General features: G+C 39.9%; 2 protein-coding genes across 3 annotated transcripts in view; one reads left to right on the forward strand and one right to left on the reverse strand.

Moving 5' to 3' along the window:
* Positions 1–5702, reverse strand: part of LOC139720348 (uncharacterized) — a 49871-nt gene extending 44169 nt beyond the window's left edge. For both annotated transcript variants that reach the window (XM_071631715.1, XM_071631714.1), the window contains exon 1: positions 5687–5702. The gene's annotated coding sequence lies outside the window, so the exon portion shown is untranslated. The remainder of the gene's footprint in view (positions 1–5686) is intronic.
* Positions 1409–24277, forward strand: LOC139720367 (hydroxylysine kinase-like). Its single transcript, XM_071631734.1, has 8 exons — positions 1409–1443; positions 6047–6262; positions 7619–7835; positions 9279–9441; positions 10986–11131; positions 17375–17425; positions 22494–22680; positions 23817–24277. Exons 1-8 carry the CDS (start codon positions 1409–1411, stop codon positions 24275–24277), a joined length of 1476 nt encoding a protein of 491 aa, XP_071487835.1.
* The last annotated feature ends 231 nt before the right edge of the window (positions 24278–24508 follow it).

Genomic DNA, 24508 nt, shown 5'->3' on the forward strand with positions numbered 1-24508 from the left:
CTTGTCTCCCGACCTTTCTCCACAGCACAGCCTCTTGTCACGATGAATTCTCCCTTTTATCATTTTCAGTTAATGCCAAAAATTACAGGAATATCTTTCTCCCACAAGGACAAGAGCAGGCTGTGAAAGACACTTTGTACAAAATGTATCCCTGTTGGGCTCTGTAATCACAATTGACGATTACGACTTTAAGGATGTCTTACAAAACATCGAGAAATAATGCCTCTGGCACCACTTCGTGGCAGAGGCATAAAAACAACACGGTTCTACAGGCTGTCACGCTTCACTGGGTGTAAATTATTCCAGAAAACTCACTAGAAAACACACAGTAGTTTGTTATTAAAATGAAAATTTCAGTGCAATCGATTTTTCTTACGATATGAAGGTTCATTTTGAGTGTTTCATATGATGCAAAAATGGTGGCCAGTGACAATCAAAACATAGTGTCAGCTGAACATACTGTACCGGTTCAATATTCACTAACTTTGTATGGAAAGACATTCTACTAATGGCAGTCATAGTAATGCAACATTAATACTGACATGTGCACACTCAAGTATTAGAAGTATGCACTTTAAGAAGTGTACATCAGTACACACAAGTTCTATGTCACATTAAAAAAGAAAAAGAAAAACTTACTTTAAAAAAACTTGTCAAACAATATTCCATTTCACAAGCAATATTCTCCATTGGTGGGACAGCAGGAAGGATTTTAATACCTCAGTCACTAACAATCACTCTAAAACTGTGAGGTCCTCTTTTCATCACTGAATACATTGCACATTGTAGTAAAGCATAGAGTTGTATTGTATCTCTACTGCTGGAACACACAAGAAGTCTCACACACAAAAAAAGTCTGAAGCTCATCAAATCAGTGTTTACATCTCTTCAAGAGATTGGATTTCTGATCAACTCCGCATGCTAATGCACGCAAATCCTGCTAAACTACATAATCTGTATATCAATTATATATATTGTTCTCTGTACCAACAGGCAATGAAAGAAATAGATTCTTACTGCTAGTGAAATGTACAGTTCAAAGACCTGATGCAATGGATGGACACCATACTTTGTTGTTGAAGGTAACTTGCACTTTTAACTCGCAGCAATTATTAGACAACTCGGCCGTGACCAAAATGCAAATCAACACGAAGAATGCCAGTAGTCAAGATATTTGTACAGGTTTACGGTCAGAAAGTAAAAATTCTATTTTGATGGTTATATTAACGTTACAGCTTATGATTAGGGTTAGGGTCAGTGTTAGTGTAACGTTGATCCTGCAGTCCTAGGGTTACGCAGACCCGGTGTCCTAGGGTTACGCGGACCCCGATGTCCTAGGGTGACGCGGACCCGGTGTCCTACTTATAGGGTTAGGGTCAGGGTTAGTGTTAGGGTAACATTGACCCTGATGTCCAAGGGTGACACAGACCCTGGTATCCTAGGGTGAAGCACACCCCAGTGTCCTAGGGTGACGCGCACCCCGGTGTCCTAGGGTGACGCGCACCCCTGGGTTACGCGATTCCCTGTGACATTAGACTCTTATCCACCTACATGTATAAATTAATAAACCTTCTATGGTTTTGATTTTATGCACATAATGCTTCAATTGCCTGAAAAACAGTCAAAACTAGAAGAAGTCAAAGGTTGGTCTGTACTGGGGTGAAACTTCAAGGGGCATTCCAAACGATTATCATAATTTTACATCATGTAGTACATAAATCAACAGCTACATGAATAGATTTGTGGGATTTATAGTTGTTCTTGAGCAGAGAAACAATACATGTACTTTGAAAAACTTTGAACAAATTACACTGAACAAGGATGATGACATAGGAGGCTCACATATTTCAGAAATGTAGAAGTGTAATTCCCTTACAATACCGCTTGCTTGCAAGTTCACCTGTTTATAATCTATGCATGCCTTCTTCTTTTGTTGTGCCCCAACTCATGCATTCTTATGGCGACCCTGTCACCATGTCATCATCGTTGTTCATTGCAATTTGTTATAAATTTTGAAAATATTATTCTTCATCCCAATTATCATAAATTCTGAAACTCTGTCCTCAGTAGGCGTTTTGACATCATCCCGATGTTTCGAAATAGCGAGCTATTTTCTGACTTGGGAAATTAAAAAATATCTCGAGCTTGGATTTTTATAGGGCTGATGTGAAAATGCCTATTATAACTAATTTATAGTTGATCAAATGTAAAAATCTTAAAATCATCTGGAGGTCTCCTTTCATTTGCTGAGACTGCACCTATTATGCAAACAATATAAGGCAGACGACTCGGAAGAAAGTATGCAAATAGCGCCATCTACGGTGAGCATAGTACAGTTGATACATTGTATATTTCTCATGAATTTCCTCTGTTGCAACTCATCATGCAGCACGATCGTGAGCGCACTGGGCTCAGATACTCATGATAGTGAGTTTGAGACCCGGACCCGACAGTATGCTATGTCAAAATGTTTCCTCTATCTATTACAGTGCACTCCCGTTATAACGAAATCCTCGAGACCGGCAGTTTTCTTTCATTATGACAAAATTTCGTTATAACCGAACAAATACAGATTATGATGAAAACACGCAACTACGCATAGGTGTTTTATTTATTAAGTATATTCATCATACACTGGAAAGTTATGTCAAATGGAATGCTATATATTATTATTTCGTTTAATGTTACATTTAAGAGAGAGCATAAAGTTGTTTGTACTGTCATGCCTAGTATCAAAACACATGTACTTGTAGGCCCTATAGAAAATGGTGGTTTAGGATTTGGTTACAGTTCGTTATTTCAAAGGTTTGTTATAACTAAGGTTCAGTACCCCAAAGGCTCCTTATTCTGAAGGTTCACCATTCCAAAGGATTGTTATTCCAATAGTTCCTTAATCCAAAATTAAATGAGGTTTGTTATTCTGAAGCTTCACTCATCTGAAGATTCGTTATTCCAAAAGTTCGTACTATTGTATCCAGAAGAGATATAAGGTTCGTTTTCCAAAAGTTTGTTTATCCCAAAAAATGAATAAGCTCCTTTATTTCGAAGGTTTGCTAATTCTGGAGAGAGGTTCGCTATTCCGAAGGTTCGTTAATCCGAAAATGAAATAAGGTTTGTTATCCCGAAGGTTTGTCAATTCAAAAATGACAAAGGTTCCTTTTTCGAAGGTTCGTTTATCCGAAGACTATAAGGTTTGTAATTCCGAAGGTTGTCATTAAATTTGCCTTTTCCAGTTTTGAATTAATGAACAAACTTTTTTTTCCATGTTCCGATTAACGAGCATTTTGAATAGCAGGAGATTCCTATCATTTTCGGTATAGGCAAACCTTTGTGGTAAGAACCTTATTTTATTGTCGGATTAACGAACCTTATAAAATTAACAATGAACCTTCAGAATAACGCCCCAGTGTTCGTAATAAGGAACCCTTTTTAAAAGAACATCTAGGTATATCAGAATTTGTGTATTTCGTAATAAAAACCTTCGAAAAACACACCTTATTTCATTCCAGATAAACGTATTATAGTAATGAAGGTTCCTCTCAAAAACGATGCGTAACACGGGGAACAAACGCAGAGTGAGGTGGAGCATTCGCCTACGCAGAGACAATCTTTAAATGCTTGTTCCGCTATGTTTTTTTTAAATCTATCCGCATTTCTTTATAATGGAGCACATTTCTTTTGCTTTTGTCCATGGCGCTCAAAAAGATTTTGTTATAATGAACATTTCACTATAACCATGTTCGTTACAAGAGAATTTAGCACCATAGACTTTAACGGCGATAATTTTTGGGACCATAAGTTCTACTTCGTTATAACCGTGTTCGTTGTAACGGGAGTGCACTGTATGTCATGTTTGTCTTTACGGTACATTGCAGGAAGTCCTCTGGAGATGGCGATCGTCAAAAGGAGAGACAAAAAGAAGGAGAAAGGGAAAGAGAGAGAGAGAGAATTAAGGGGTCGGGAGAGGAGAGAAAACACTTTTTTGATGTTTTTTTTTCTAGAAATAACCCCCCTAAAAAATACCACGCCCCATTTTTCACCTAACCCCCATCAAAATTATCGCCCTTTTGTAGAATGTCAACCTAGAGCTTTTTTCACGCAATTTTAGCAGGGGGTACATATGTAAGTCTTTCCAAAAAAATAGCATCAGAACTAACCCGAGCTGATCTTGTGCATCCACACCGATACAGTAGGTTGGTACCAAATTTGTCAGCAAGCTAATCACTTTGCAGGTATTACAGGTTCACTTTCTTAATGAATTCTGCCATCCACAAGCCTTTGGGCGCCTGTCATGCAAGCATCCCGTGGCATTCAGCGCAGACAGTGCATAAGCCGTCCTATGTACAGAAATCTCACACCATGCGTACGCAAGCTCACTCTGAAAACCCCACAGCTTGCATGGCTTGCGTGCTGTCTGCAGCAGGAAACTTGCACAAAAGGTGCCCATAGCCGATGGATGGCGGCATTCACAAAGAAAGTGAACCCATAACACCTACAAAGTGATTAGTTTGCCGACAAATTCGAGTACCCAACTACTCTATCAGTGTGGAATATCGAATAGAATCTAACGTTAGTATTAATTTGGAATACATGCACAAGATCGGGTTAGTTCTGATTTTTTCTCTTTACAAATATTTGTAGAATGATGTCAGACTCGCTTTCATGGGGCTGATCTGCTGATTCATGCACGGAGAGCTACATACATGTACGTAGGTCGAGAGGTGAGAAAAAAAAAACACAGAAAATTTCGAGTCGGATCAGGCAGAGAACTACAAACACTGTGTATAGGTGTGGCAGCCCTGCATTGAATGAACCCGCTGGCACTTGTGTTTCGTTGGGCGGCTGCACACATCGGTTAACTGAAACTTGATTTTTTGTGTCAAAAAGCGCAGACAGAATTTTTTTTTCCTTTTCATCATGGAGAGTGAACATGTCTATGTAACAAAAAAATCACAGTGAACTTGCGACAATATATTGATGTCAGATGCGAGATGGATGATAAGTGAACAGGGGACGTGACCTCATGAGCATCTCGCCCGGGGGTCTCATGAGCACCCCGGCCATGCTCATGAGCATGATGCTCGAGGAGGAGGAATCCTCATGAGCCAGACTCCAGAGCCCTCTTCATGAACAGTTTCCCAGATAGACGTCTAGAGGTAACTAGTAAGTCGTCTTCTATGATCATGGACATGAGTGACATTGGTCATAAGGACACCGCGGGGCGGCCCGTCTCCATCAGTGAAAAAAAAAAAAAAAAATCTAAATAGGAGAACCCGTTTAAAGTGGCACGACACACGAAGCTCGAAGCCACAGTTTGCATACCCGGGTATACGTTTGCATTCGCCCATCCACGCTTCTGTAGAATCCATGTAGCCAGCAACATGCCATGCAAGCAAGCGACGTCGGGGTGACATCATTGGATTGCCCATCACACACACACGTACACACACACACGGTACGGCATGCGAACACACAGAAGGAACAATAACAACGTGAGAAACATCACATGTAGGGCTCACGGAAAATCTCTTTTATGACCGTATTTTGGAACCAAATTCCATATGGCTCCTACCTTGCGAATCAAAAATCATTCAAGATGGTGGATCGCTCAATATCTAAGGAGTAAATTCACTGAAATACACATATTTTGCCGGTTTCGCAAGAAAGTCTCTAAATTCGCACTTACCTTTCTCAAGAAATTGAGATCCGATGGTTCACAAAGCCTTATGTCACGTGACAAAGGTCAAAATATTTCGCGGCGGCCAGACGATTACTTCCGGGAAAATGAATTTGATAATAGGGAGTTTTATCAGGGAGGTACATTCCACCTCCCTGGTTTTATAGTTCTCGGATAATATTATTCATACATCTTAGCTATATATAGACAATGCAAATCCCCTAGTTGAATAACCATCAATATTTTTAAGTAACACAAAATAACTAAAATGAATTTTTCCAACCTAATTTTGATTTAGCTCCTTGAAGATTATTGCAAGCCCCTGTAATTAATCGTTTGGTCTAATCGTGGCCCTTTAAATGTATTTAGTATTCTCGTGCATCGCGGCGTCTCGTGCATCGCGTATCGTTGTGAAGTGAGGGCAGCTGAAGTGTGGTGTACGAGTGTGGTGTTCCCAGAAGTTCGGTCGGTCGCGAGCGAGGGGCTCGCCGCGCCGGTGGGTGGGTGTCGGTCGACGGCAACTGGCTGTGCGCGCTGGCTGCTGCTGATGCACAGTTTACCGGAAGAAAGCTTGAAGAAGAAAAGGTGCCGCTAATGAGTTGAACCTGATGCTGTCGATGCCCGTATCAACGACCAACAAGTGCAAGTGTACACATAGAACCAATAAATTTTTAATAGTGAGAAGATGACATGTGTTACTGTAGTGTTGGCAGCTATCAACGGCCTGAATGAACCCAAGTCCAAAACATCATTTCGTGTTAACCAAGACAGCGTCTGCTGTGTGCCTCTTCTGCTCTGAATTGACTGTCCACGGCCACGCGGTAATCACTGCACACTGTCAAGGCGACGTCAGTCAGCAGATGAGATAGAGAGTAGAGTGCGAGCGAGTGCAAGTGTGCTCAACTTAACTGTTTATTATGTGAATTTTGTGATCCGAGGCCGAGTATCCTCTCGTAGTCTTATCATCTTCTGTTTCTGTACGAATTCTTTACTTTAGCCAGTCTAACGTTAGTCTTCTTTATTTTGTTTTCTTCTTATTCTTAATGATAAGTATTAAGTGTGGGCGTGGCGTTTCGTCCAAACTTTTTCACTGGGCGTAGTAATTTTAATTGCAAAACACAGCCCGAATGCCGAATGCCAAATGCGAAGCATTCCACAGTATAACTGTGTACAAGGAGCACCCAGGGGTTATGGGCGTAGCTGTGATAAAGAAGCTGCAATAGAGAAATCAAGATATTCGAGTTTGACATACAGTGATCAGTGTCAGTGGAAGCTTGCTGAAACTAGTGAAAGTTAACCCCAGGGTGTTCCTTGAGTTGTAACACGGTTATTCTGTGGAAACCCAAACGTGAAGCATTTGGGCTAGTCGCAGTTAGCTGAAAGTGGGAGGGTGCTACAAGAGTCAAGACTGCTGTCTTTTAGAGGCCTTACAAATCGCCAGGCAGATCTATGAAGACAGGTGTAGTTTCCTGGGCCCCGGGGTAGCTTGGCCATTGCGGGCATTGGCTATTGCCCGATGTGCTGCATGCCTACTACCCTGCTAGCAGTTTGGCCTGTGGACGTGGGACACGTTGACATGGATGGAGATGGAGACCATTTATGGATCGGCATCTCCAAATTGTCTGCATGCCTGCTGTGCAGGAAGGACGAGGAACGTTTATTGAGTTTCAAAGAAAAGGCCTTGGGAGAGCCATAATAATTTTAAAAAAAGAAAGAAAAGATGATTAAAAAAGAAAAACTCACTCCGGTCAGATGGATTTTTCTGCTTAGTCAAGACCCTAGGAGTAGCATATCCTGGTTTCCAACAAACCTTCCTTGGTATTAGACTTGAGAGCTGCTAACTGCGAAACACAGCCCGAACGCCGAACACGAAGCTCCCACAGTTAACTGTGTACAAGGAGCACAGTATAACTGTGTTATTTGGTTCTTTGGTGCATGTAGGACCCTAGCAAGGAGCATGGACGAGGAGAATTCCCAACGGCCTGTCATCTCAAAGACCTTAGCATGCCGCCTCCTTGAAAAGCTCTATGGCCACAGGGCTAAGGAGGCTGAAGAATTGAACAGCTTTGCAGATCGCAACTTTCTCATCGACCTTGGCACACCAGTGACTGTGGGGGACGGAGATCGCCAGCTCAGTTCCAGCCAGTTTATTCTCAAGGTATTCTCGAGCAAAATGCAAAAGCACTTCACTGCAAGACTTTATCTTTTCTGGCCAGATGTTTCTTTGTGTAGGGGAAAAAAAGGATGGCTCAGAAAATAGACCCACTGTATATTAATAAGTAGTTGCTCTAAATCTGATAAAACGAGGTTGAACCACTCGTGATGATTGGGGTGTATTGGACACGTGAGAGTCAAGGTTTGCAACATTAGGCCTATCCATTGACATATATCTGACCTCCAGACAGTGATGTTGTTGATTATATTTATTTGAAAGCTTTAACTCCATATCTGTCATTAAAAGACTAATGTTTATTGCAGAGTGGCAAATAAACTCAAAACTGTCTTCATCTTGTGGAAATTTGGGATATTTTCTGAAGACATATAGACATGTACAGTATGTACCACGGTACATGTTGTTGGAAAATGCAATGATACACGATTTGTACCAACACACTACTCTTGAAATCTAATGGTACCAGGTATTTCAGTTCCAAGCTCACTATTTATTATTTTGAATATGTAAGAAGTGCAAATAAAAGGAAACTGACCAGAAATGCATATAATTTATAAGTGAGAATTGAGAAAAAAAAAATGGAATTCCATCGGGATTCGACCCAAGACCTGTGGATGCTAGCCCTGTGCTCTACCGACTGAGCAATAGAGAGCCCTAGGACAGTGTCCATCCCAGAAACCCTCAATTCTCAATAATGCTTGTTTGGTCAGAAGCTATTGTAGTGTGTGTGTGTAAAGCACACACAATACACACATATTGATAATTTACATCCTGGTTTATGGCTAGCATCTGGAGGACTCGGGGTCTAATCCTAATGGAATTCCATTTTCTTTGTTCAATTTTTGATTTATTTGATAATTTATTATTATTTTCACACATTTTATAGGAATCCAGCACCTTTTCAAATAAATCATTAAATTCTGTGATTTAAAAAAAAATGTCATAGTGTGTGCTTGTGGGGGTGGGTGGGAACTGATGACATTTCATCGGATGTTGATCAAAGAAAATATGTATGTGGAGTGGAAAAATATATGTGGAAAACTTACTAGAGCAAAAATGTGTAAACAATTGATACATAAAGCGATGGCCTAGTGGCCCCCCAAAATTATTGCCAGGTCACCAGATTTGTCTTTTGATGGCCTGATCAGGCAACTATAAGATTCAAAATGGATTATTGTTTTTGCTTTAGTTTTGAGCCACTACATACCTTCTTCAGGCCACTACACATCTTTTTCGGGCCACCAAAATTTCTGATTTCAAGATTTTAGTGACCCGAATGGGCCTCCAGACAAGAAAGTTAGTTTTGATCCCTGATATGTTCAGGTTCAGGTTGAGGTTAATTCAAATACAGTATCAATGATGGTGACGTGTCATTGCCATAAATGTGCTTGTATGTATCGGTCTTGGTTTGATCAATTTTGCACCAAGATTTACAACTCAAAGGACTCTCTGGATGGGAACAGGGTGGAGCTGGCTGTGAACACAATGGCCTATCTGTGGCAAAAAGGGTTCAGCTGCCCACTCCCCATCACAAGTCAACATGGAAAGTTGCTGCACCTGGAAAAAATAGCGATGGACAATGGTGGTTCTGGTAAGTGCTTCTTCCCCGTACAATCGTTTGCCTTGAAATGGAATTGCTTAAACATGGCTGTCAGGAAGAAGGTTTAAATATCGGCAGTGTCAATGTCATATTATGACTAGCATTGTATTTGAGTGAAGGAATATTTGGCTTTAATTCTGTGAAATGAATATTTGTCCGTCAGTGTAATGCAGTTGAAAGGTAAATACACTTGTATAGGTTCAAAGTCATTGTCAGATGTATTCTAACTGTCATGATAAAAGTGTAAAAATAGTGAAGAAGATTCATTTTGGTCTTGGATTTTCCAACTTTCCAAATTAGCTCTGTCCATGCTGTTTTACAGGACCCAGTGTTCCTTTCCCTATTTTAACTTAGTATTCTTTTTTCTATCAGGGCAGAGGTGTTCAATAGTTGGAAATTTTTGCTCAAAGTAAATTGAAGGGGAAAGTGTACAGTCAAGCAGAAATAGTACCATTGTGCATTGTACAGCTATTTTATGATTGTAGGCAGAAAAAAAAAATACACCTCAAGAAAGTATGTATTGCGAGGTATTATGCATTAGTGTTGACAGTTGATAGTGTATTGCTTCACATTGCAGTTGTACAGTCAGTATCTCTTACTTTGAAATGACCAGTATAATCTTGTTTTTGTTTATAAATATAATTCATGTGACTGTGTGTGTTTTTATCAATCCTCTTACAATCAGCTCTGGAATGTCATATGTTAGCTACCCATCCCCTCTGTCCAGCAGCATTTCAAACACTCTTCCTCAGATAAGACATGCATGTATAATGGACATCACGATTGTGAAAGTCGCAGGTGACGCATGTGCAGTAAGTGACATCACTTCACACATCCCCAGGATCAAGGAGCAAACCTCCAAATTCTTATAAATCAGCAACTTGACTTGAAAGGGATCGTATAATGTTGGTTGAGACCTAACTTCACGTTTCTAACATTTTTGGTGAGATAATGAGACACCTCTTCTGAAATATGAAAGGCATGTAATTTCAAGAGGGATTCAACGTTTATTTGATGAAAATTGTTTTTGAAATGTCTGAGATATCCAAAACAGGGCAATCCTAATAAAAGGTGGGACCCACCTTTTATTAGGATCACTTTGTTTTACTTTGGTTTTGGATGTCTCAGCCATTCCAAAACCGATTTTTGTCTAATAAACTTTGAATTCCTCTTAGAATGGTATGCTCTATGTTAACTTCATAAGGGGTTTCTTGGTTTCCCGCATAAAGTTATACACTGTGAGCCCAATCCTCATATCTCCACCAATGCTGTACCAACCCTTGAAACTTACGTCATGCCAGCTTCTTCCAGCATCCTACCATAATCTACATGAGTTTATCAGGGAATAAACTTGGTGAAATGGTCTGTCACACACACTGGACAAAGGGGCATACATTGTATGATGCAGATGCCTTGTTTATCCTAGGTGACTAGCAACAGTCAACACACAGTACTACTGCCCCATGTGAAACATGAAGAAGATTTTCTACTTGTTTTTGTTTGTTTTCCTTTTTCCCTTTTTTGTTTTTTTCCAGACCCCGAAGAAGCGAAGGAAAGCTCATATATGGTAGTTCTCCTAAATTACCTACCTGGCCAACTGCTGAGCTCCCTGGAACCTGTCCCTCCGGGTGTGTTCTACGACTGTGGTAGACATCTTGCAAACTTTCACACCCTTGCGCAGGTAAGTTCTGGATGTGTAGAATATTATAACTAATCGAGAATATATATGACATGGGAGTCCTTGGAAATACTGATTTTCACCCCCGAACTTGCCTCGCACCTATGGAAATTGAAATAGAATGCTCATACTTCATTATGCCATTAGAATAGTGAACAACTTAATCTTTTCAAATAAAGTATACAAAATGGGGAAATTATTCTTGTTTTATAATATGGCAAATTGGTGTGTTTATCCATGAATTATCCACAGATGATTTCCCCAGTGTCTTATGTAAACCATGCGTAGAAACCAACCACACAAAGCCATTCTTTCCGTTTACCACTAACAAGAACAGTTTTTGCCAAGGAAAACAATCAAGCTTAATGGTCCTTAAGTATGGAATGGCCTCTCTGAGGTCGTCAGGTATTAACCTTTCCCTCCCCATTTTCAAAAGCAGATTAAAATCTTTCTTGTTAAAAAGGTATGACACCACTTTCATTTCATGTGATAACTTGATAACAACATTTTCTCTTCATCAGCATTCAGGCAAATTGAGATCCAGTTTGACATGTCCATGTATTCTTTCTCAACCCTGTATTAAAGAGATGCTTACAAAAAGTATTTGAACATGATGCACTTTACCTTGTTTTTGTCTCTTTTCCCCTTTGTTGTTTATCATGATTAATTATTCAAAGCAGAAATTGAACATTTTTATCTTAATGGATAACAGAAACTTTTGTTTCAAAGAATTCTGTTCTCTCCTATGTAAACTAAATGTGCGCTCAAATGAAGAAACCAACTAGTACGTACAAGCATTGCTTTCAGTTGGTTCTATCATATTTTACTCTCTTATTTGTTATATACTTAAAGCCTTGAGTCCATCATTTATTTAGATTTGACCTTCTTATTTACGAGCTCATACAACATTGCATATACTTTGTAGTTAGTTTTTATGCTTCAAATTGTATTTTGATGATTTCAACATATGTTTTGTCCATGCACTATGGATATGTATTGTATTTTGCGGCAAAATGTGACAAATAATTTCAATTCAAAAATTCAATTCAGCTGGTCAGTATGGAAATGTGTCTTGTTTTCAGTTTAACCCTATTCTAACTGGGGGGGGGGGGGGGGTCAAATTGACCCCCCCCCCTCGACGTTTCGCGCCACGATTTTGCAGCGCAAAGATTTTGCCGCGTCGTTTCACGACTTTTTTCATTGAAGTCTCCCGCATATTTTGAGACCAAATTTGCGACGTCCAGGTACACCGTTTTGAAGTTACGTAATGTTTTGCATATGCATGTCAACCAAAAAACAGCTCAAATTCATGATAACGTGTGCAAATCCAATGCAAATTGTGTTTTATGGTTAAATTGATATAAATTAGATTATTTCAACTTTTAACCATTGAAATTAATCAATTCTAGTGTAGATAAGCCTGAAAAAGTGCCTGCAACAAATTTTGGCAAAAAATAATAGAAAACAAAAGGTCCAAAAAACAGTAAAATACATAAGAAATTAACAAAACAATAAAAAACAAAAGAAATTGATTTCGATTGTGTTATTTTCTTACACAAAAATTGTTTGATGTGTCTTGAGGAATTCTGACACAAAAATTTAGCAATCCTCCAGTCTTTTTAATGGAGTTATAGGTGAAAATATGATTTCATGCACAAATTTGCATAATTAATTCATTAAAAATAGAAAGGCAATATTTTTCTATTGTATGACCATGTAATCTTGTAGTTGACATCCAGCTCTATCTTCAGGCAAAATTTCGCGGAGATCGCGCGATCGGCGGCCGAGATCTGAAGGGGGGGTCAAATTGACCCCCCCTCAGTAAAAACAAATAGCCCAGTTAGAATAGGGTTAAAGATGAAACAATGATATAACAAAGTTTCAGTAATTAAATCTAAAAGAATTAGATTATTGGTAGGTAACTGGTAAAGACAGGTGTAGAGAAGCAAAGGAGGGATAAATAGACAGTTGTGAAACAATACCACCCTGGAAGCTATGAAAATGGTATAGATGCAACCAGGCAGATGTATTGACCGATTCGGGTTCGTTGAGGGCAGCAGACAATTTGTGGCACTGGGCGCAGCCATTAGCTCATTTTGCGGTGTCCAAGCCGACCCCCCTCCTCTTCCCCCACCCCACGGGCAACATGTTTATCCCGCACTTGTAACAAAGGTTCGCGCACTAAGCAAGCATTCGCGTGCTCAGTACGAGACGCCCATTGGCTAAAACAACCATACATCAGTCTTTCATTCCTTGCGGTGCTAATGTAGGGAGGGGGTGGGGGAGAGAGGGGGGGGGGGTCAGCTGAGACACCGCAGTAATGGCGCTGCCCATGCCAAAAATACACATAGCGCGTCACAGAATCGGTCAATAAGCTTGAAAGTATTGATAACTAGAGAAGCACTATGAGAGCGCAGACCTCCGCCAAGCATGCAGCTCATTTTCCACCACTGATCTAGTTCTTCCATAGAGATATCAGTGATTTCCACCCATACGTATTTATAGCATTGTGTACTGAAAGTCGCCCGATTTCCCAATATAGAAGCCTTTGTTACGTCATAAACCCTCAGCTTCAAGGCGCGCCTCACCCTAGCAGAAACTAGAGCACGCACTTCAGTGCGAGCATGCAAACCTCAAATACGCACAACCTGAACTCCCAAGTTCATTGACCCTACCTGCCAAAATATCAAAAATCCTTCAGAAATTCCCCCAAAATTGCCGGATCACTACCAAAATTTAATAATTTGTTACTTGTATCATTCTAAACCTTTCCTGCAGGTTTCATCAAAATCCGTTTACTACTTTTGAGTTATTTTGCACACGGACAAACTAACTAACTAATAAACACAGAAACACACAAACCAACGGTAACGAAAACATAACCTCCTCCCTTGGCGGAGGTAATAACAACACACTTAGCACAATGATTAGTGATGTGTGCTATAAATGAATGGCATCCTAAATACAACGCTTCTAAATATAAGGTTACAGACTCTAGAGATAACCATATGAATATGAATTATGAACATTAATATGCAATTTGAAAAGATGTGTAAAACTGCAGATTTTAGTTCTTCCCAAGCCAGATTTAATCAATAGTTTATGAAATTGATAGTATACTGGACAAGTTTATGTGCATGACAAAGGCATGCTTATTCAGAGAGCACTTTGACTTTGAAAGTCTCCTGTTTGAAGATTGTGATATACGTGGAATACATACCAATAAATGTCATGTACAATAGTGAATGACAGACGAAAAAACGTTTGATACATTTACAGGCGCTGTGTAATGCAGCTGTAAATATTGTCAAGCAGTGACAGCAATTACTTTTCGGCTCAACCAGATTGAGCCTCACCCCCGAAGGGTGTTGGCGGCATTATGATAAAGTTTATCTGTGTGTCTGTCTGTCCGTCCATCCCACATCTTCTGGATCTGGATCTGGATCAATACGCTGCCGGACCGTGTGGTATAGTGCAGCGGGGAGAGAGGGCGCGAACTAAATTAATCGTAACGAAGGTGGCTTTTTTCTATCTTGCTTCTGAAGACTTCTGGAGATGGGCTGTTGATCACTGTTGCTGGGAGGTGATTCCAAGCGAGGGGGGTGCTCACAAAAAATGAATGTTTATATTGCTCTGTGTTACAATGATGAACTGTAAACCCTTTATCGTGGTTTATCACTTGTCTTTCAAGAATATTCTGAGTTTTGTGATCTTTGAACTGTTTAATTTTGATATTTCTTTTAGGTCTTGTTCTGGTCAGAAAATTTTCAATGGGTAGACCCGGGACCAACCCCTCGACCGCTTTGAAGAAGGATGATAGTTTAAGTACCTGCCTTGATGCTAGGGTGGGTAGGTTTAGCCTCTGCCTCATGCTGGTGATGCAGCCAGGGGTCCTAGATGTGTAGTCTCCTGTGATGAAACGGAGAGCCCTGCGTTGTACCTGTTCAAGGTTGTCGATGTCCTTTTGAAGATGTGGGTCCCACACACATGCTCCATACTCCAAAACCGAGCGTGTTAGGGCAATGTATGCTGTTCGTTTGCATTGCTCTGGACAAAATTGGAGATTGCGACGGAGTAGTCCTAGAACTGCATTTGCTTTCTTGGTGGTACTGTTTATGTGTGGGGTCCATTTCAGATCATCACATAATGTAACTCCTAGATATTTCTCTTGGGGTGTTTGCTTTAGGATGTGACCGTCCATGCTGTAGAAGTGTGACGATTTCTGGTCAATACTCATCACTTGGCACTTTGCAGTGTTAAATCTCATCCCCCATGTACGTGCCCAGTCATGGAGTCTGGACAGGTCATCTTGTAATCTGACATGGTCGCGTTGAGATGTGATTGGCCTGTACAGGACACAGTCGTCTGCGAACAAACGGATCTGGGATTTGACAACATTTGGTAAGTCATTGATGTGACATAGGAAGAGTAGAGGGCCCAATACCGTTCCCTGTGGTACCCCAGAGGAGACTGCTGCTGAGCCGGAGAGTTCCCCTTCTACTACTACCTTCATCTGTCTTTTGGTGAGGAATGATGAGAGCCATTGGTGGATAGGGCCTTCTATACCATAAAGGCGAAGTTTGTGAAGAAGGAGGGAATGAGGCACGGTGTCAAAGGCTTTCTCAAAATCCAGTATGATGATGTCCATCTGGGTCTTTTTATCGTGGGCCAGCAAGAGATCATGCGCTACAGTGAGGAGTTGAGTTTCAGTGGAGTGGCCAGATCTGAAGCCATGATTTAATGTGGATAGAATGTTGTTATCTTCAAGGTGCTTACAAATATGGCGGCAAATAATGTGTTCTAGTTGCTTACATATAACTGATGTAAGGGAGACTGGGCGGTAGTTACAGGGTTGATGAATGTCACCTTTTTTGAAGACTGGCGAAATAAGTGCATCTCTCCAGTCAGATGGTAACGACCCAGTGCTTAATGATGACCTGTAGATTGCAGTGAGGCCAGGAGCAAGTTCAGCTGCACACTCCTTCAATACGGTGTTTGGTATCAGATCAGGACCGGCTGCTTTGTTGATGTTAAGATTGTTAAGCAGCTTTTCAACACCTGCAACCGTGATGTGTAGGTCTTGGATCTTTCGGGGCCTAGAGACATTTGGCGTTTCAGGAGGGGTGAATGTCTAGTGGCTGAAGACTGACTTTAACTGATGGAGGAAAAGTTGGGCCTTAAGTCTGCTATCATGTACAAGGTTTCCTGCTTGTTTCAACGCAGGTATTCCGGTGCGATCTTGCCTTTTAGATGACACGTATCTCCAAAATGGCTTTGGGTTGTTTTCTTCCAGCCCCTGAAGTACTGAGGAAAGGATGAAGTTCTCTTCTGCCTCCTTGAATGATTTCTTACACTTTTTCTGGAACTCTGTGTACTTTTTCCAAGCACTCTTCTTGCCTTCAGGGCTTTGTGTTATCTTTGTCCTTCTGTAGAGTCTCTTCTTCCTCCTGACCATGCGTTTCAAATTATGGGAAAACCAAGGTAGAGATTTCCTTCCCTTCATAATCCTTGAGGGTACATTTTCGTCCAGAATCTTGAACAGTGATGATTTGAAGAAAGACCATACATGTTCAATGTCCTCCTTGTTTTGAGTTTTAGTTTGGATCATTGAAGATAGCTCTGTAATATCCTGCTTGACTTCAGGTCATTTGGCTTTCTGGAACATATAGCATTTTCTCCGGTTTTGTCTAACGATGTGGGGCAGGATCTCAAAGTCTGTGACAACCATAGCATGGTCACTGATGCCTGGTGTGCTGTTTGAACTCTTCACAAGGGAAGGGTTGTTGGTGAAGACAAGGTCCAGCATATATTCCTGCCTGGTTGGTTGGTCATGGATTTGGTGAAGACCGAAGTCCAACGTGAGATCAATCAGGGCTTGTTGTACTTCTCTCTCGGCTGCTCCTGGTAAAACAGTGAGGTGATTTAAAGCATACCCAGATCCTGCAAATTAACTTTGACAACTAATCAGCAAGTAAATGCTGGTAATCCAAAACTCCATGTAATATATCATGCTGACTTCTACACTTCATAATCTTGCTAGCCCTTTCAGGAGCAGTTCCCCTTCCTCCAGTGTGTTTAGTTTAGTTTGTTTTCGTAATCACTGTCTCTCCCCTACCCTCTTATGCATACCATGTAATACTCTCTGTCTCTCCAGTTTGTGAGGTTTCTTTGATGTGCTTCAATTCAATATTCATTCCCAGGTCTTTAGAGAATTATTTCGTCATTTTTTTTTCCCCTGTCAAGCAGGCAGCTATAAAAGGACCAAATGCTGATGCAGAGCTCATAAGGTTGGTAAAGGTATCGGCGAATTCTTTTCTACTGTATATCAAAGAGAAACATAAATTGACCATGCATTCATTGTCAAAGATGATTGTGTGCTGATGAGTGAATGCTTTGTCCACTTTGCATGTTTTGAATCTTGTAGATAGCACTTGTACATCACTCTGTGAATACTGTATACGCTGTTATTTTCGCGTACAGATATCTTTGCGAATGAGGAGGTTTCAGACATTTTCGCGAGATGTTGTTTACGTGACTTGACACAGAGGCCTTCATAAGCGCACTTTAACCTTAGCACATCTTGACATTTTCGCATGTTGATAAATTTGCAGTTCAGCTGTGATTTGCGAAATTCACGAAAATTTTACCCTCCGATCGTGAAAATAACAGCTTATACAGCAACATGGAGTTATTATGCCTCTGCCACGAAGTGGTGCCAGAGGCATTATGTTTTCGGGTTGTACGTCCGTAGCACGTCCGTCCGCATTCGTTTACGCGATAACTTGAGAAATATTGACTGGAATTTTACCAAACTTGGTGCAAGTATAAAGTATGATGGGGCAATTACTTAATTAGATTTTGGGTGAAATCGGCCAAAGGTCAAAGGTCAAGGTCAAATCATGAAATCGTATCCATTTACGCGATAACTCAAGTCTGGATCGAGCAAATTTCACCAAACTTTGTCCGACGATGATGTATGATAGGACAATTACATGATTAGTTTTTTATTGTAATCGGACAGAGGTCAAAGGTCAAAGATCAAGGTCAAATCCTAAAATGTATCTTATTACGTGATAACTCAAAACTGGATGAAGCAGCTTTCGCCAAACTTGGTCCAAGGATGATGTATGATGGGGTTATTAGTTGAGGAGATTTTAGTGACATTGGCAAGAGATCAAAGGTCAAAAGGTCAAGGTCAAATGCTAAAAATATTGCTATTTCCCCCAAATCTATGCAATCCCCGAAGGTATTTTATTGAAACTTAGTGTAGACATGTACTACTCTGAAAGATTCTCCAGAGAGAGTTTCATGTCATAAGGCCAAAGGTCAAAAGGTCAAAGGTTAGGTGAAAATGTTGCAATTTCACTTTTCTCTCAAATGGTTCAATGTATCTTCATGGAACTTGGTACATATGCATACAGGTACTGACTGGCAGGGATTATCTAGGGAATTTAGGGGTCATGGGTCAATATTCAGGGGTCAAAGGTCAAGGTCAACTCCTCAAAATTTTACTGTTTCCCTCATATACTAGTATATGCAATGCTTGCATTATTAGTTTTAAAACTTAATATATACATGTATTGCCTAATGGAGATTCCCTGGGAAATTTCCAGCCAGAAGGTCAAAGGTCAAAAGTTAAGGGTCAAAGGTCAGATTTTGATTTTAAAAAAAAAAATCTATTTCATACTGTAATTACACTCTTTCTTCATACCTTGAAAATTACTTAATGCATACAGAGATTCCAACCCAAAGCACCTTCTGATCTGGAGATTCTCCCGCCTGAAACCCCTTGCAAACGGGAGACTCCAAGTTGATGTGTGCTAAGCGCGAAGTTCCTAGGGTTCTTGATGCTCTCTGGTGCTATTAAAGGCTTTTTTTTCAACATACAAAAGCAATAAGTAAGAAATCCTTTCCAACGGGAGACACAGAGCCAGGGCGGGAGAAATTAAATCTCCAGCGGGAGAACAGGAGATTTTGCAAAAATTGGTTTTCGGCGAGAGAGTTGGAGTCTTTGTGCATAAACTTGTAACAGGGTCAGTCAGAAGTCAAGTAAAAATCCTCAATTCCCCAAATATGTGTACCTGCACTCTTAGACAATTATAGCAAACCCAGTTTGAGGAAAGTGAACATTCAAGACATTTCTGACAAACCTGTCATATCAGTATTTTGCCAGTTATGTGAAACTGTCATCACACATTGTGAAGACATTGTACTATACACCTATTGGGAGAATCATGCATTATGGCGGAGACGTCAGTCGCCATAGCGACATTTCTAGTTTTCGTGCAGCTAGGAAATTCTTAGCTGAAGATTTCTGAAAGCTGTGGATATTGTTCTTTATAAAAATAGAATGCATGCATATTCATATCTTATTGTATGCTGAGAATTCACGTGCAGTGCTTGCCTGTTTGGTATTCTGTGACAGATATACATGTTTATATTTTATATGTATCTCTCTCTTTCCTTTCTCTCTTTTTGTCTATCTTCTTACATTCATAACAATTTAACTACCATATCATATGGGCTAGTAATTTTACATTGCTTCCAACTAACTTCACCAACACTTTGTGAATCACTCATTGTTTCCCTCTAATTGACCTTTCGTAATCATTTTGTTTGTTTTGTATTGTTTTGTTTTGTTTTGCTGTAATATGCTTGGCATACCACAAAAACCATCTATTTAAACTTTCAAATTTGTACCAAAAAAACAAGGCAATCACATGCATTTCTTTGGTGAGTACTTGTGTTAAATACTTTAAAGGCAAAAATTGTTCATAAAAGCAACTACAAAATCAAATTGCTTGAAATTAAGAGAACTCAAGGACTTTGTTTTGCTCTTCTGCTTTTTTTTTTTGTTTTGTTTTGTAAGCCAAAGTACACATAAATAAACAGTTCAGCACAATAGGATGCAATATCGGTATTTGTAAAGTCAGCAACCAACTGAATTATTACTTATATTTTCCTGATAGTACAGTGCACATGTACTGTAGGCTCAAAAAGGGTGTGGTTAGGTGATTTCATTTTTTTTCCCCCCTAGTGGCTTCGGATTCTTGGAAGATATTGGTACATAGACATGTATGTGCATTTTGTACACACCTTTCATGTTCCCACAACCTCCTCCTATTCCTGTGTGCATATATTATATGAATTTTTAAGTTGAGGCATGGTAAGTACCAGATCAAGCATTCAACATGATCTATTACCCTTTCAGATAGGCACTTCCTCTTTTACATTCAATTCATTATATTGCCCTGTTATATTTGCCTCCATCAACAGAAGGGTAGAGATTGATGTACTTTGCCAGAATGTGCAACAGAGGTTCTTTGGTGGGACAATGTTTAAGAAAATATCGAGATAACAGCTCAGTTTGTATTTTTTTCTTTGTTTGTGTCTTCTTCTTTTTTCTTTTTAATTAAAGCAAGGTACTCAAAGACACAGGTATTTTTGTCATATATTTATGTCATATTGCCTTGTAAAACTAGATTTTGCTTTAAAAAAGTGTCCATCTCCACTGATAGAAACTCTTTAGTGCAACTTGGTGATAAAGGTATTCAAAAGAAAAGAGATACATCGAATACAGTGCTGACCTGATAATTGGAAACTTCTTAGCAGGAGCACTGCTTAAAGGGATAGTACAGTATTGGTGGAGATGAGAATTGAGCTTTTAAATTGTTGCGAGATGCCAAGAAAACACTTATAATATAGCACAGAGCATACCATTTTAAGAGGAATTCAAAATTTATTTGATGAAAATCGGGTGTGGAATAACTGAAACATCCAAAAACAAAGTAAAACAAAGCGATCTTTACAAAGTGTGGGTCCCACACTTTATTAGAATAGCTCTTTTTTGGATATCTCAGCCATTTCAAACCCAATTTTTATCAAATAAACGTTGAATTCCTCATATAATTACATGCTCTTTCATATTTCATAAGAGATTTCTCATTATCTCATCTAAAAATGTTAGAAACCTGAAATTAGGTCTCAACCAGAACTGTACGATCCCTTTAATTGTAACAAAATTCACTGTGTATGTGTTATTTTCACCACTTACTGTATAAGCAGTATATCTAGCAAGTCTATTTTTTCGTGAATCAGGACTTTCTGACAGTTTCACAAGTGGTTAAAATTTGCATATGTGTAGTACAGTAATGCATTGAGAAGTGCATGTGTGCACATCGCAGTCATGCCAGGATCAGAGTTATTATTTTTGCCTGTTGTTGAATTCACAGTATCAATGTAGCATCCAACTTGCAGAATTCACAAAAATAAACGCCCCATGAAAAAATAGGGTCTATACACTAACCAGAACCACAGCCTGCTTACCTGGAATGTGTTTTGGCTGAAACCCTTCTAGCATCCATAAACATTGCCTAAAAATGACATCTAAATCACCAGAAGTAATCACAGGGATCTCATTTCCCTTCCAAAACTGTTGATTTTGAACCAGCCCCAGATAGATTCTTCTGATTGTGCAGCCAAAACATTGCCAGTTAGTTGTAGTTTGCTTGATTACAAAAGTGGATCGCACTGTTCTGGTCTTGTTATCGAGTGCTGCATCTTCTATGCACACATGCACTTTTTTCCTTTAATTTCCTGGTTTGTCTCGGAAGTGTTTTAGCATGTGTGTATCACCTGTTGTTTTGAATGTTTAATTTGTAGGATGATTTTACATGGTTTGGTATAATGTACACACTGGGTTTTGAGTAGGGTGGTGTGCATGAGTCTACGGAAACACTTTTAACAACCCTTCCCAGTTAGGAGGCCTCTTGACTGGTATTGTAAACAACAATGATTATAATATTCAGTTCTTAGAAATGCTGATAATATTCAGGTCTTAGAAATGCATATGTTCATATATAGTTCACTAACACAAAACAGTTGAAACAATTAGATATTGGTAAGGTGTACCTTGAGTTAACTGTAGCATGATACAATTGAGTAAACTGTAGCTTTTAACCATAGCAAGTCAACAAAAGTATATGAAAGTTATATAACGAGATATAAATTACTTGTTGCATTAAAGACATGCACTCACCAGGGGCGGATCCAGGAATTCCGTAAAGAGGGGGCGCACGCACCCCTCCCCCCATTTTTTCTTTTTATTTCTTTTGTTTCAACAAAAAATAAAGGGGGGGCGTGCGCCGGTTGCGGTCCTCCCTGGATCCGCCCCTGCTCACATTAGTTGTTACGAATGTAGCAGTAACCGCATGTCCTGAAAAATAATGGACTACTGGAATGGTTTTAATTGCTGCTACATTGTATTATAAAGCTGCCATATCGTTTTGTGTGTATGTGTGTGGATGTGTATGCAGTTGAGTGAGGCTGATTTGTTTGCTAATTCCTTTCTTGGTGCCATTTGTAGGACTTTGAGGAATACGACAGTCAACACCCGTCCACCTACTGCAGTGGCCAGTGGTCACCGGATAAGCTGAGCGGTCAGCGCCATCTGATCAGCCTGGTAGAGGACAGCCAGCTGAGGATGGATTTCGAGAAGACCATTGACCTGTTTGACCAGCACGTGGTGCCTGTCATCCCACAGTTCCGCAGAGGTATTCTTTGTTAAATTTTCAACTTTTAAGGGATGGCAGAGTTTTGTTTGAGATGGGGATTCAGATTTTAACTTTTTGCAAGATAACTAGAAACCACTTATGTGAAATATTACAGAACATACAATTCTACGGGGAATTAAAAGTTTATTTTATAAAAATTGGGTTTTGAAATGGCAGAGATATCCAAAAACAAAGTAAAACAAAGTTGTCCTAATAAAAGGTAGGTCCTACCTTTTATTAGGACCTCTTCGTTTCTGAATATCTCGGCCATTTTTTCATCAAATAGATTTCAATTCCTCTTTCAGATGTTTATGTTATTTAATATTGAATGTATGTTGTTTCTAGACATTGCACTAAAAGTTAAAATCTGAATCCCCATCTCAACCAAAGCTATACAATCCCTTTAATACTCTTGGAGTGATCTAACCAAGGAGACACCACCTGCAATTTGCACTCGTAGGGATGGAGAGCCATGACCAAGATTGCATAATTCTATTTCTGACAGGCAAAAGATAAACTATGAACAAATTACAAGTATATTATTGAAAAGTAGACTGGTATCTCAGATTACTGAAGGATGAAGAAAGAGATGATACCTTTGCTCTGCTTGTTGATTAATGGGCCAGTAAATTTGATCGAGGGATAACCTTGAAAATTATGCTCATGAGCAATAAACCCCTTTAAAAGGTTGTTTTTTATTTATCAAAGAAAAGGAAAAAATCTTTTCACACATCGTTACAGATCATGTGGCAATCCAAGTTATATGAGTGGAAAAGTGATGAGAAAGATAAGACCTGTGGGATGTCGGCATCTATCCAGTATGATATCATCAGTCAATTGTGCACATTTTTCAACGAGCTTTCTTTTTACTTTCTTCCTTCAGACTAACCTCTCATTTTGAGAATATTTTTTTCTGTGTAAATGTATGTTGATTGATAGCTTTGTCAAAATTACCAATTCATTTCCTCCCTTCGCAAAATGTAAAGACCAACCCTGTCAATACTCAGTCTCTCATTTGTGGCCATGCATTATGTAAAGTGTATTCATCATTGATTTTACTTAGTGCAAGGTCTTTGAAGTGCAGGAATGATATAACTCATCCTTCCCCACTACTTCTCCCGACTGCCATCTTGCAGGTGTCATCCATGGAGACTTCAACGAGGATAACATCATTGTATCCGGGCGGGACTCAGAGGCATGTGATCCTTCCACCTTCCTCTCCAAGGACCGCTATGCAGTGTCGGGTATCATCGACTTCGGAGAGGTGGCCGTGTCCTGTCTCATCTACGACTTGGCCATCACCGTCGCCGAGTTGATGCTGTCCCAGACCACGCCCGGCGACAAGCTGGCGGCCGCCGCTCAAATCATCTCGGGCTACATGTCCGCCGCCGAGGTTCCTGCAGTGGAGCTGAAGGCCCTCTTCTACTGCATCGTGGCCCGCAATGCCCAGCATGTCATCCTCTCTCATGAAGCACGGGATGAAGACCCAACCAACGAGTACATCATGGAGGCGGTCGATAGGGCGGGGAAACAGGTGCAGATGCTGCTTGGGATGCCAAAGAATGAGTTTGATGCAGCCTTGAATATACAACTGTAGCATAATAGCAATGAAGTGCTGCAGAGGTGAAAGAAATTTGTACCAGTCATAGGTACAGGTATGTCTTTCAGAAAAATAAAGACAGGAAAGAATAGGTGCATGAAGAACTTACTGTGGTAAATGCCATAGCAACAGCCAATGACTTTTTGTGGGGATATAAACTTTTGATACAGTACATACACAATTTGTCTATTTTATGTATTTTCTTTGTGCAACTACTTTTATCAAAAT

This window comes from Diadema antillarum, unplaced genomic scaffold (assembly GCF_040938485.1).
Source record: "Diadema antillarum isolate AM-2024a unplaced genomic scaffold, OU_Dant_1.0 scf00000127, whole genome shotgun sequence".
Classification (NCBI taxonomy): Eukaryota; Metazoa; Echinodermata; class Echinoidea; order Diadematoida; family Diadematidae; genus Diadema; species Diadema antillarum.